Genomic DNA, 12,904 nt, shown 5'->3' with positions numbered 1-12,904 from the left:
AAGCCGTGCAGCACGGCAGGTAAAAGTGGCCCCCGGAGCTGAGCTCCTGGGTCCATATCCCAACACTGCCACTTGTGGATAGTGTGACCTTGGTCAGTTCCTCAGCCTTCCTGGGCTTCAGTTTCCTCATCTGGAAAATGGGGCTAATAGTAGTCTCTCCCTCACTGAGCTGCTCTGGGGATAAAGATAATCCATACAAATCACCTAGCATAACGCAAAACAACTAAAAGGCTCAATAAAAACGATTAGTGTCTAACACAGTACTTGGTTCATCAAGAAGGTCTGAACAGAACTAGAATTCCCTCTCATCCTCTGCTTACTCCTGAAGGACTATGTTGTCTGCACTTGCGAATATAATTCTGTATTTGCAAATGTCAAGTGTGAATTCTCAGGGTACATTATTTTCTCTTCAACTAGACAATCAGCTCCTTAAGGTCAGGGGGCGGTGCTGACTGCTTCTGCTCCTCCTCCTCCTCCTCGGCGTGCCTGTCCATGAACGTTGGCTGCACCTGTACACTAGCGGCCATCACACTGCAGGATGGGGGCTTCCCCCTGAAGAGGCTGCAGGACTTCTCCCCGGGGGCAGATCTGCTTTATTTCATTCGCACGTGGCCGAGTCAGGCCTGTGATGTTATTCTGACATAAGGCCCCAGCTTCCCCAGACCACTCAGCTGATCTTCCTATTGACTCTGGACGGAAAATTATCTGTCTCAAAGGGTCATGCTGCCTCATCTGGGCAGGGAATGGCCAGACATCTTATCATACTGCCTGACTCACCCAGCTGTAACTCAGCGGGGCCTGTTGGGAATCTGCGACTAATCTGAATGTTCCCAAGAGGAAAATGTTTTATAGACCAAACTCATCTTTTTAGGCCAAACCTGTCTTCCAGGGAACTTGGGGGGGAGGGTGCACAGTGGGGGGAATCGACTGAGCCCTCAGTAACGGTTACTTCTATGGATCTAAATTCAGCCTCTCCCATCCATGTACTTGAGTCCTGCCTTACTACGATTACACAGTACGACAACCTAAAATGACTGGCAAGGCCTTCAATCATCACAGTTTTAAGGGCATTAAAAGGCAGGACGGCATGGTGCGCAATGCATGGATTAGAGGGCCAGAGTACCTGGGTTCAAATATCAGCTCTGCCAAACACCAACTGTGAGACCCTGACAATGTACCAAAAATGAGCTAAGTGTCTGAAGAAGATGGATGACAACAGCGCCTGCTTCAAATGGCCATCGTTTAATAAGAGTTGACTCTTACAGTAGTGCTTGGCCTATGGTAAGTTACCAATAAATATAAGCAAAGATTATAATTTTCATGTCATCGTGCTCATTATGTCCAAACGGTAGTTATTATTTAGAACAGCTCAAATCCAGCTTTTCCCTGTCGGTCCAGGAGCTCACGTCAGAATGCAGTCAGTCCCGGCCCCCCTCTCCTGTTTTCCTCATTCCTCCCATTCAGAAGGTCTCCAGGAGCCAGGTCCCTCCACACCTCCACGATCCTACCTCTTACATGTCTTACGCTTGTCCACCTCTCTCGAGTCCCGCTGTCCTAGTCGGGGCCGGTGGCTGCTGTCCTGCTGGGGCCGGTGACCCCCCCCGTCTCCCTTCTTCCTTCAATCTGTCCTTCATGCGGCTCGGACAGCCTTCCAAAGCGTAGACTGCATTAAATCATATCTCGATGGGACAGCTTTTCGGGGCTTTATCACACACTGTAAAATAAAGTCCACTTTTCTTTTCTTTTTTTTAAAGTAGGCTCCACACCTGGCCCAGAGCCCAAAACAGGGTGTGAACTCACGACCCTGAGATCAAGACCTGAGCTGAGATCAAGAGTTGGATGCATGTTCAACTGACTGAGCCATCCGGGTGGCCCTGAAGTCCACTTTTTGAGCCTGGACTTTAGCTCCCTACTTCCTCATCCCAGCCTACTCTTCCTCCTTCCTCCCCTCGCCTACACCCAGGTGACACCCTGCGACTAGCTCTTCTGTGGACCCTCTTTGTTTCTCTGCTTGTAATGTTACTCCTTGGTTTCCTACCATCCAACTTCTAATTACCTTTCAAGACTTAGCTAAACATAAGTCAAAAGTCAGTGTTGGGAGTCACTGAGAGGAAGAAAGTAGACTAATATAGTTAAGAATGATTTTTAAAAATATATAAAATGGGTACTTTAAAACTTTTTTCCTTTGGTAAACCAGAAACCTGGTTGATCAGAAATTTCCTAAGGCTCATTTTATGTTTGTGTTTGACACACGTCAGGCACTTAGTATAATTTATTGTCATTCAATCTTCTTTTTTTAAAAAAATTTTTTAATGTTTTTATTTATTTCTGAGAGAGAGAGAGAGAGACAGCATAAGCAGCAGAGGGTCAGAGAGAGAGAGAGACAAAGAATCCGAAGCAGGCTCCAGGCTCTGAGCTGTCAGCACAGAGCCTGATGCGGGGCTTAAACTCTTGAGCCATGAGTTCATGACCTGAGCTGAAGTCAGATGCTTATCCGACTGAGTCGCCCAGGCACCCCTGTCATTCAATCTTCTTAATGACCCTATTGGTTTGACATGATCACATCCACTTTGGAGGTGAAGAAACCTGGGCTAGGGAATTTGTCCAAGGACAGTAAGATAGTAAACAACAGAGCTGAGAGCTGAACACTGGTCTGACTCCAAAGCGCAGGGGCAGCACAGGTAACCAACCACAGTGCTTCGCTAAACCTCACGTTGTATGTGTTTGCCCGACGTGTTTAAAACGTAATGTTGGCTCTGATCTGACTTTGTGGGTTTTTTTTTTTTAATGTTTTATTTATTTCTAGGAGAGAAAGAGAGACAGCGTGAGCAGGGGAGGGTCAGAGAGAGAGGGAGTCACAGACTGAAACAGGCTCCAGGCTCTGAGCTGGCAGTCAGCACAGAGACCGACACAGGGCTCGAACCCATGAACCGCGGGATCATGACCCAAGCGAAAGTCGGACACTTAACCGACCAAACCACCCAGGTGCCCCAACTCTGATCTGACTTTGGTGTAGAGGCATTACCACGCTGACTTAGGCAGTGATTTATGCTCTGCTATTGGGTCTGAACGTCAGCTCCTGGTCAAATAGTTGTCAGTATACCAGGTGCTGTGGCATAAAATGCAATTATGCTTTTCTGATGAAGAAGCTATTTGACCCAGGGCCTTCTAGCGGAGCTCAGCCTCTCATTCATTCATTATGCACCACCGGCAAGCATCTGCTGCCTTCCTGCCACGTGTAGGAACAACACTGCGTTAAACTTATTTCCTTGTCTTCCTCCAAGAACTTCAGTCTCAGGAAAGCATTTTGGCAAATCTGAGTGCTGCTCAACAACTGGCTGACAATTTCTGCTTTAGAATAAACGACCTGACGGCTTTCGGTGGCACGTTCTCTCCAGAGAAATCAGGCCCTATGATTGAGTTGGGCCCTGTTTTAGTTACTCAAGAATAGGTCTGCTAATGCCCATGAAACACAACACACACACACGATTCAGTAATCCCAGCTTTTAAGAGTTGTTAAAATAAATACCCTGTCTGGATCATTGACATTTTCCTGGCACTAAGTGGTAACTATGAACACGGGAACGGTGCTCGAGAGTGGTCATGGAGTGAATCGCGTCCACCACCAGAATCCGTATGTTGGAGTCCTAACCCCCCAGTGCTTCGGTATGTGACGGCTTTTAGAGACAGGACCTTCAAGGAAGTAATTAAGTTAAAACTAGGTCATTAAAGTGGGCCCTAACCAGTATGATTGGTGTCCTTATAAGAAGAGATTAGGACATGGAAACAGAGAGAGAGACAGACGGACAGACAGAGACAGAGAGAGACAGAGACACACCAGAAATGTGCACACACAGAGGCACAACCATGTGAATGTGCAGGGAGAGGGTGGCCGTCTGCAAGGAGAAAGGCCTCGGAGAAAACCAAACCTGCCCACACCTTGACCTTGGACTTCTAACCTTGAGAACCATAAGAAAATAGGGGCGCCTGGGTAGCTCAGTCAGTTGAGTGTCCGACTTCGGCTCAGGTCATGATCTCATGGTCGTGGGACTGGGCCCTGCATTGGGCTCTGTGCTGACCGCTCAGAGCCTGGAGCCTGTTTCAGATTCTGTGTCTCCCTCTCTCCCTGCTCCTCCCCTGCTCATGCTCCCTTACTCTCATCTCAAAAATAAACATAAAAAATTAAAAAAAAAAAAAAAAAGAACTGTAAGAATCTGTTGTTTCTGTGGTATTTTGTTATGGCAGCTCTAGCAAATTAAACCAAGGAACGAAATCACACGTAGTGGGAAGGAATAACCTGCAAGTCTCACTAACACCTAAATTGATGGTTTTAGTTTAGTTTTTCAACCCATAGTTTTTCAGCTGCTCCTATATATTAGGCCCCCAGCTAGATGTTAGGAGACTCTACAGATAAGGCTGCAAGCTAGTAATGCAAAACCCAAGGGGCTGATACATTCGCCCTCTCTGAAAATGTGTCCCTGACACCAGTCACCATGAACTTGGGAAAGAAATCTCAGCTTCTTTTCCCCGGAAGCCCAGACAATTCAAGATAGGAAGGTTACCTTCTCCCATACGGACACCTCCAGCAAATAGAATGATCTTACCCAATCCTTCCAGTTCTTGAACCACTTCCTTCCAGACGGGCTCGATGTGGATGCAGCTGAAGCACCAATCTGAGGTGATCTTAATGAGGTAGGGTTTCTTGAAGCTGTCTGGGACCACTTCATTCACGTAATGTGAAAAGTGCAGTAAGTACTTTTCATCAATGGAGTCCCGCCGCTCCGAATTAAAGGGGAAGTGAAAAAACGATTCGTCGAAGTAAAAATTCTCGTGGAAATGGCGGAAGCGATACTCTCGTTGCTGCTGCTTCTGGAAGCCCTGGTTCTCTCCGGCATCTCCATAGTGATCGTAATTCGATCTCTTTTCCTCACTGGAAAGGATCTATAAGGAAAGAAAAAAAATAAGAAATTGATGAAATGGGAAAAGTTTCACCCAAAGGACTTTTCTGTGAGCAGCATGGAAGACACAGGAAGAAAATAAATGTAGAGCTACGACACGGTTAGATACTCTCAAAGTAATCTGCACCACACCAGGGGACTCTTCTCTCAACAAAAACATTAAATATGTCAAGACTAAAATACTTTGATCATATAGATACTTGTGTTCGTCCTGGCTTTAGAGATTTGGGGTTATCATAATACTCAATACACCAGTAAAACAAATAAAACGTAACGTACCAGTGCTGGATGACAAGAAAACTGACCAGGTCATGCCACTTAAGTTGGAGTAGCTCAAAGCAAGATATGAAAAGCTGCAAACACCAAAAAGTAGCCACGGGGTTGGGCTCAGTGTCTCATACATTAGCTGACTCTGTTTTATTTAGAAATAATTCTGAAATCTAAAATTCAAGGGGCTGTTTTAGGATGGTGTGCCATTCTATGAGCCAAGCACCGCCTCTTGAAGAGCATTACCCTACACAAGCTGTAAAGCCACGGACGTATCTTTAATGCACGTTCCAGAACAAGCTGCTTTAGTGGACGTGTTGGAAAATTGTTGGAAAATTCGTGCTTAAATGCATTTGTAACCTTGTGTCACTTTAATAAATTGGGAGATCAATCTTCCTTTAAGAGAAGTTCTAGTATATGTGTGCAGCCAAAGTGAGCACGTGATAGAAGTTTCTACAAAGGAAAGAGAGATCTACAGTTAGGAATTCCATGAGTTCTACAATTTCCATTAAGGCCTTTAAAATAAGCCAGTTTTTTTTTTTTTTATGAGGTGAAGTATTTAGGCACCAATTTCAACATATTGGACGTGACTAAATAAGTCTTCTCTACCATCATCTGGACACTGGGAGTGTGCCCCTTCTGAGAGGCCTTTACAAAACTGGTCACCTAAAGCATATTTTATACGAGCTAACGGATGCATCACAACTTTGACAGGATACCTCATAAGCCTTGCTAATTTGGATGAACTTGTCTTCTGCTCCAGGGTCTTTGTTTTTGTCAGGATGCCTGAAAACACAAATGGGCAGGCTGTGAGAATGGGTTTGGTGTTTTACACACAGTCAATTAACATCTTGTACACATGGCTGACTACCTCAGAAGGAAGGCTGTTTAGTTAGGGCAGTTTCTTAAAAATACATGGGAGAGGCAATCACTTGCTTCACGTGATCGTAATAATTAAGTGAAACTCTGAAACAGGCAGTTTCTACCAAAAGCACTTCAGCAGGGCACATTTTCAAAGCACAGGGGAGTACCAGAATGTTCCAGTGAGGAAAGGTGGGTTCTGCGCGTGTCTTTACATTGTTCCTAATACCGCTGAAGCTGGCCCCGGGCTAAAGTTACTGAGCCCTATGAACCCACTTCCCTTCCCAGGATGGCAGCTCTCCATCCCCAGGTTAGAATGTTATCAAGGAAGGTATTTCTTCGGACAACTCAGATGGACATAGGAAATAGCTTCTAGAACACACTGTGAATTTGTTTAGTAACAACTATGTTCCAAGTCGCGTTTTGCTGCTGATGTTCAAGTGAGAACGTTTTAGTTTCGTTATTGCTCTGCTTGTCCCTTTTTGCCTAAGATGGCCTTTCACCCATCAATGGATCATGATTTCAAGGCCCCATGTTTAAGGGGTGAGAAAAATCTACAGTTTATGCAAAGTGATTTAAACTAATATTAGAACTAATATTTGCTATTACTCACAGCTTGCAATTAACCATATGCATTTGTGGTCATTCGGTATTTTATAATCCGTCTGTGTTTATGCCAATTTCAGCTTTGGGGATTTAAGGTCCCAGCAAGTAGGGGGCTGGGTGCTACTTCCTTAGAGTCCCCTAAGCCCTAAATCAGTGTTTTCTACCCACTGGTTTTTCAATGTTCTTTTTATTAAGAGACCCTGTTACAGAACGTTATTCTTTATATAATCACCTCTGCTAACTTCCAGTGAGTTTCCCCTTGCAAAGGTTCAGGAAAGAGAAGCAATGCTTCTTCTGGAAGCAAATGACTACTAAAAACAGCACCAAGCACATTGGAATAAAGAAATTTTATAACTTGATCAACTCATTCTGCCAGGAACATGTTTGAATGAATTATACCACATATTCTGATTTCTCGAAAAATAAATTGCAAACGGTTGTCAATTGAATTTAGACATTATTCCTCCCTTAACTATTTAATTCTTCTCATGAATATTAGTGGGAAAAGAAAATCTCAGCCGGGTATAATGAAAATAGTATGACTTAAAGAAACATGATGGTGGTTCTAAAGTGTGCTTCTAAATAACAAAAAAAAAAAAAAAAAAAAGTGTTTTAAATATCCAACTTAGGCTAAAGGCTGAAAAGATAAAATTAAGCCATTACGCAAATGAAGTTTAACGTACAGAACTAGGTTGGCGCGGGGAGGTTTGAAGGAAAGGAAGGGGCATTTGAGGAGACTTAACCAAGGTGAGGGCTGTGAGAGCAGAGCTGGGCCCAAACCACAGATCCTGACCAAGACAAAACCAAGGCCCGAGAACAGGGAGGAAGCCACAAGACAGTTTCAGGTTATAAGGAATATTTTCCTAATCGTGGGACGCTGCCAATCGTGGGAGGTTGCAAGCATTCAGAAAAGGATGAATCTGGCTCTAGGAAAGCAATGCCCAATACTATTTTCAGCGTATAGGAAACATGTCACCCACTGCAATATGATACTCATCTTTTAAATCTGGAAGTGAAGGAAAGTATCGTACTTGCTATCTACTGGCTGTGTAGCTACCTCTAAGGAAATAAAAATGAAGGTAGAAAAAGCAATATAGGAAACTATTAGGCAAATCGTTTGAATGTTCCAGTGACTGACCTTGTTATACCCATTTGCTTCTGATCAAATTTTATGATGCCTTTTTCTTGGGGTGGGGTTGTTTATATTGCCAGTGGAGATGATAAAAGAAAAGTCTATTTGTTAAAACCTAATTATTAGGAGAGAGACATAGTTTTGCTGAGAGAGAGTAACTTTAAATGGTTTCACCGAGGAAGGGGAAAGAAAGCTCTTGAGGAGCTTAAGAAATGTTATTTAAGTAGTCAAACCCAGTGGAGGAAGGCTACAGATCCAACTCGAACATTAACCACTCCCCCTGCTACTGCTCATTCTGAAAAGTCAAACTGGACGCCTGCCGTTTTCAGCATCTATGAAGCCATCATGAAATGAAACAAATGATTTCAGTGACAAAACCCAGCCAGAGCCAAAACAGCAGAGAGTAACAGCATGGTGAAAATACAAAGGTGAGGTGAAATTTTAGACTTTCACTGTATGATACTCTATATAATTTCTAAGGTGATGAATTACTCCTAGAGAGAATCTAATTAAGGAAGAGGAGCATATGACTCATTTAATTAATATCATAACACCCTTTTCAGCTCTGGAAGACAGAAACGTCAAAGCTGTACATTTTAATAAATCCCACACACTCAAGCGATCATTTCTGCTTTTAAAATGTTGCCAAGGGCCTTCCGCTGCCCAAAAGAATGTTGCTACTTTATGAATTTATTGCTGATTTATGTATTTTGCTTTCAATATAAAGAGGCAAGAGTTTGAAATGATGGGGAAAGCAACTTTGCTGTAAAGAGAGTCCCTGGAAAGAGGCCACACATAACTAGATTGTGTTTTTAGTATCTAATTCTGGACTCCCTGTGATCAGAGTTTGGTTTAAAATATGTATGTATTCAAAACCTTGTATCTGAAACTATCTTTTACCTTTACTGCAAGCGGTTTAAAATGAAGATCTATCTCTCACTGAAGAATAATGGTGGCAGGCAGAGCGATGCACGGGCTACAATGTCACCTGCGGTGTGGCAGCTTTGCTCTTGCAGAACTTCCTGCCCACCTCAGCGCTAACCCACTCATTCTTACCTCTGCTCACGCGGGCAAGTGATTACGAAGTAAAACAGCAATAAACTATCTATGGCACAGAAGGTCAAGCCAGGGGTAATAAAGACTTAGTAACAGTGAGCCTACATTTCCCCGCAGGTGAAAGGGGAACAAGCAATATCCTCCCTCGTAGGGTAATTATAAGGTTTAAATAAGATAAAAAGCATAGAACCCGGGGCCTAGCATGCAGTAGGTTGGTAGGAGCCTCGTAAGAGCCCAGCATGTGTGACGGTGGTTCTCATCCCAAACCGTCTTTTATTATTTATGACTGGCTTGGCCAGCTTCTAGTCACGTGTGCCCTTCCAGTCCTCTCCCCTCGCTGCTCCCCTCCAGCTACATAATCCAGATACGTCTACCTCTTTGGCATGTCCAAAGCCTTGGTGGAAAAACCTGACGATGCCTGTCCATAAGTTTGAAATTGACTGCTATCCTGCACATTCACAAATGCGTTATGTCCACTCTTTATCATATATAAAACCTACCTATGTAGAATTATGACTTTTCTACAGAATAATTTTTAAGAGTAATGGACTCGGTTCTCGAATATTCTTGTAAAAGCGAGGGCAAAAAAGCTCTGACTCTAAATTTTCTTGAAAGCTTAAAATTAATAATGTGGAAAATAGGATTAGAGAGTCTTCCCTTTAGCATAAAGAGTTACTTTATGAATAACATCATGGGGTGGTTAGCTTACCCACTGCCAATGACATATATATTTTAAACTAAAGCTCCCTCCTACTTTAACATTAAATATGCTGGCAGTATCTAGGGTAATTCTTTAGGCCAAAGAATTCACAGAAATACAGGCTTTGGATCTCATCACTAAAAAAAAAAAAAGAAAAAAATTATAGAATAACATGAACATCATTTCTCCCAAATGAAATATTTTAGACAGATATAGATTCATTGAACATAGACACAGAGACAAATAAAAGCTGACCATAATTGAGGCTGCATTCCCCTACTCCAACTGCTTAGCTTATATTAAACTGCTATTTCTTTGTTTCACCTACCATTCCCGGGCGAGCTTCTTATAAGCCTTTTTAATATCAGCCTGACTGGCTGTTCGGCTGACCCCTAGGACTCTGTATGGGTCAAAATCCAACGCAGACAGAATTTGCAGGACCAGAACCAGAACTATCAAGAACCGCCAGGAAATGCTCAATTTTTTCACTTCCATTTCTCTTCCTTTCCAGAGCTGAAATGATTGAAGAGGCAATGAGTGTCAGCGGTAGAAACCTGGACAGTCTTGCTTTTGAGGGAAAGGGCTAAGATATATAGATGAGAAACAAAACAAACAAAAGCTATTTGGCAGGAAAAGCGTCAAGCCGTTTGACCATGGCTTTTGAAATCGACAATCTTGCTACTGTTTTCGAATATCACAGATAAGAACTATTCTAGGCGAAAAGGTGAGCAGTAAGACTTAACAGCAACTTGCCAGAGTCCTTGGATTGGGCAAAGCTTTAGAAATGACTGAAAATCAATGAGATGAAGAAATCATAAGCAAATGTGGGAAAACATACATAGGAAAATCAAGGCAACTACGTCTCAAATACACTATTTCAATTATTCAGACAATACGTTAAATTTAAAAATACGTGGCTTAAGAATACGCCACTGAGTATATAATAAATGCATGAGATCAGAAGATTTACCAAGTGCAAAACTATGAAATGACATAGTTGGGACATTCTTGGGGTTAAATAAGTACAAGCAGCAAAGTGAGATACTCTTAAAAAAAAAACAAAACCCAAAAACACTTGTTATAACATTGTGTGCCCCAAATCTAGTCTTTGTCACCACACCCACTGGAGCAAAAAAAGAGACATGATGTTCTTTAACCATCAGCAATATGGTTATTATAAATGGAGACCTAAGAGGAGAAAAACTGGTGAGATAAATTCAGTTTTCCACGTGAAGGGAGATTAATGCCAAAGGCTGTTGACCAGGCATGGTCTTCAAATGTTAAAGATCTATGTCTGGTTAGGGTGGTAACTGAACTCATGGTGGGCTAGGAAGTAATCCTGGCTGGATAGTGAACAGGGTAGTGCTGTACTGCACGGACGTTTACAGTGGAGAATTACGAACTTTGTGATATCATACAGTCAGTTTTCAAGGGTCATATTTATCCTGGCTTTTCACGAATTACTAATGTTTTAAGGTTCAAGGGTCTAAGGTGACACCTTACTGAAGGAGGGCAAATCTGTAACAGCGGTGGATTTTGACAAGTGGAAGTCAAAATACTGACTGGGAGTGATCACAAAATTGGACTGACACGAAGGCCAATTTTTGGGACTGCATGCATGCTGAACCATATCCTAAAAAAATTCATTTCTTCCTCGTTAAGGCAACCTATAACCTATAAAACATGTAGAGAGCGCTAAAACTCAGGAAGATGAGGTAGCTACTGGTTAGGCACACAAGCTCTGGAAACAGACTCAAATCGGGATCCGTCCTCTACCAGTTCATGACCTTGGGCAAGTTACTTAAACTTGCTAAGCCTCAGTGTCATTCATAAACGGAGGGTGAATCATACCACCTTGAAAAGATCAGCAAGGGAGTTAAATGTATGCAAAGGATTTACGGAACACAGGGTCAACAGTCAGAAAGGGGTACTTATTTTTTCTACCACGCAGTGCAATTGCCGCCTTATTCCACCGTGTCAGCCGCCTCCAGTGAGGGGCCCAAGGGGCGGGGGGCTGTTAAGTTCTTTGGCTGACAGTCTGGAGCTCGACAGGAAACCACCTGCCCAACAGGTAGGCTACCGCCCGCGGGCAGTATCCTCCAGACCAGGCAGCGGCTCCAGGAGGCACGCTGCAGGTCTGAGCTCCCGCCGGAGGTCGCAACCCTCCGGGAGGCGGCCGCCTCCCCCGCCGCCCACCGAGAGCCCTGGGCCGGGCCCTGTCGGCTCCCGGTTACCCCGGGCCCTGGGGAACCGGGAACGAGGAGGAACTGACGGGAAATCCCCGAGCCTGCCCGGCCCCGCCGCGTCCGCGGCTCCGCGCGTCACGCCGGGAAGGAATTACCGGGAAAGGGCACCGGCCCAACCGGCTGCCGCGTCCGTGCTCCAGTTAGTCCGCCGGGCCAGGAGCCTCCTGTCCGCACCAGCGCTGGCCCGGACCTGGGGAGGGGAAAGGGGCGGGGACGAGCGGAGGGGGTCACGTGACACTTAAAGGCTCGGCGCTCGGAAGGCACGGACAGAACAGGTCGAGGGCTTCTGCTTAGCGAGTCTGTTTTGACCCTTGCTACCCGCCGTCCGCGCGTGGACCTGGCGTGGTTGCCATAGGAACGCGGCGCGCTCGTCGGCTGGATCCAAAGGGATGATCGTGACCAAAGAGGACAAAACGTGCTTCCTAGCGAGGCGAAGTCGCGATGCATGATGGGATGCCCATAGACCTCCCCGATCCAGGAAGGCGTTTCAAAACTTACCAGGAGATGGCCCTCGTATAGCAACAGTTGCTAGGGTGGGGAAGCAATCGCTGGTCCCTGTTTTCTTTAACCCTATTCATAGAATCCTAGAGCGTCAGAGTTGGAAGGGACCTTAGGGACCCTTTCTAGTCCAACTCCTCCATAAACTGATGGGGAGACTGAGGCCCAGAGAGGGGCAGGGACTTGCCCAAGGCCTAGAATCCAGGACTCCTAAACTTTACCAAAGCGACCTCTGCCGTAGAATGTGCCAGGGACTGCCCTCAGCTCGGGAAATGGGTGTGTTTGTGGCGGGGAGGGAGGGGGGAGACTCATAGATGAATGAGGTAAACTTTCATTGAGCCAATGATATAGGTATCCTTGGGGATATAAAGAAAGAGATTTCTTATCCGCCGTCCCCCCGTTTTCATTTGTTTATTTAATGTCCTTTGCATTTATCCCTGACACACTGTATCTTTTATTTCTTTATATTGCTCACCGTCTACTCCTCCCACTGGAATGTAAGCTTCCAAGGGCAGGGCTTTCTGTTTTGTTCACCTGTATCTTCTGGGCGCCCGTGTAGACCTCAGCGCAGACAGGACCT

At 44.6% G+C, this 12,904-nt stretch overlaps 1 protein-coding gene across 3 annotated transcripts in view; it reads right to left on the bottom strand.

The window, feature by feature from the left end:
• Window positions 1-12,005, bottom strand: part of DNAJC16 (DnaJ heat shock protein family (Hsp40) member C16) — a 42,406-nt gene extending 30,401 nt beyond the window's left edge. Inside the window, exons 1-4 of one of the 3 annotated variants that reach the window (XM_039228984.1) lie at window positions 11,922-12,005; window positions 9,909-10,093; window positions 5,945-6,011; window positions 4,605-4,941 (exon numbers count right to left, since the gene is read on the bottom strand). In XM_039228984.1, the coding sequence (XP_039084915.1) occupies window positions 4,605-4,941; window positions 5,945-6,011; window positions 9,909-10,075 (571 nt within the window). In that variant the 5' untranslated portion in view covers window positions 10,076-10,093; window positions 11,922-12,005. Of the gene's footprint in view, window positions 1-4,604; window positions 4,942-5,944; window positions 6,012-9,908; window positions 10,094-11,921 lie in introns of those variants that run through there. The other 2 variants (XM_039228985.1, XM_039228986.1) reach the window with 2 other exon arrangements.
• Between the last annotated feature and the right edge of the window lie 899 nt (window positions 12,006-12,904).

The sequence above is a fragment of the Hyaena hyaena genome, unplaced genomic scaffold (assembly GCF_003009895.1).
Source record: "Hyaena hyaena isolate Hyena2069 unplaced genomic scaffold, ASM300989v1 scaffold_35, whole genome shotgun sequence".
Lineage (NCBI taxonomy): Eukaryota > Metazoa > Chordata > Mammalia > Carnivora > Hyaenidae > Hyaena > Hyaena hyaena.
This window is presented reverse-complemented; position numbering and strand designations above follow the sequence as displayed.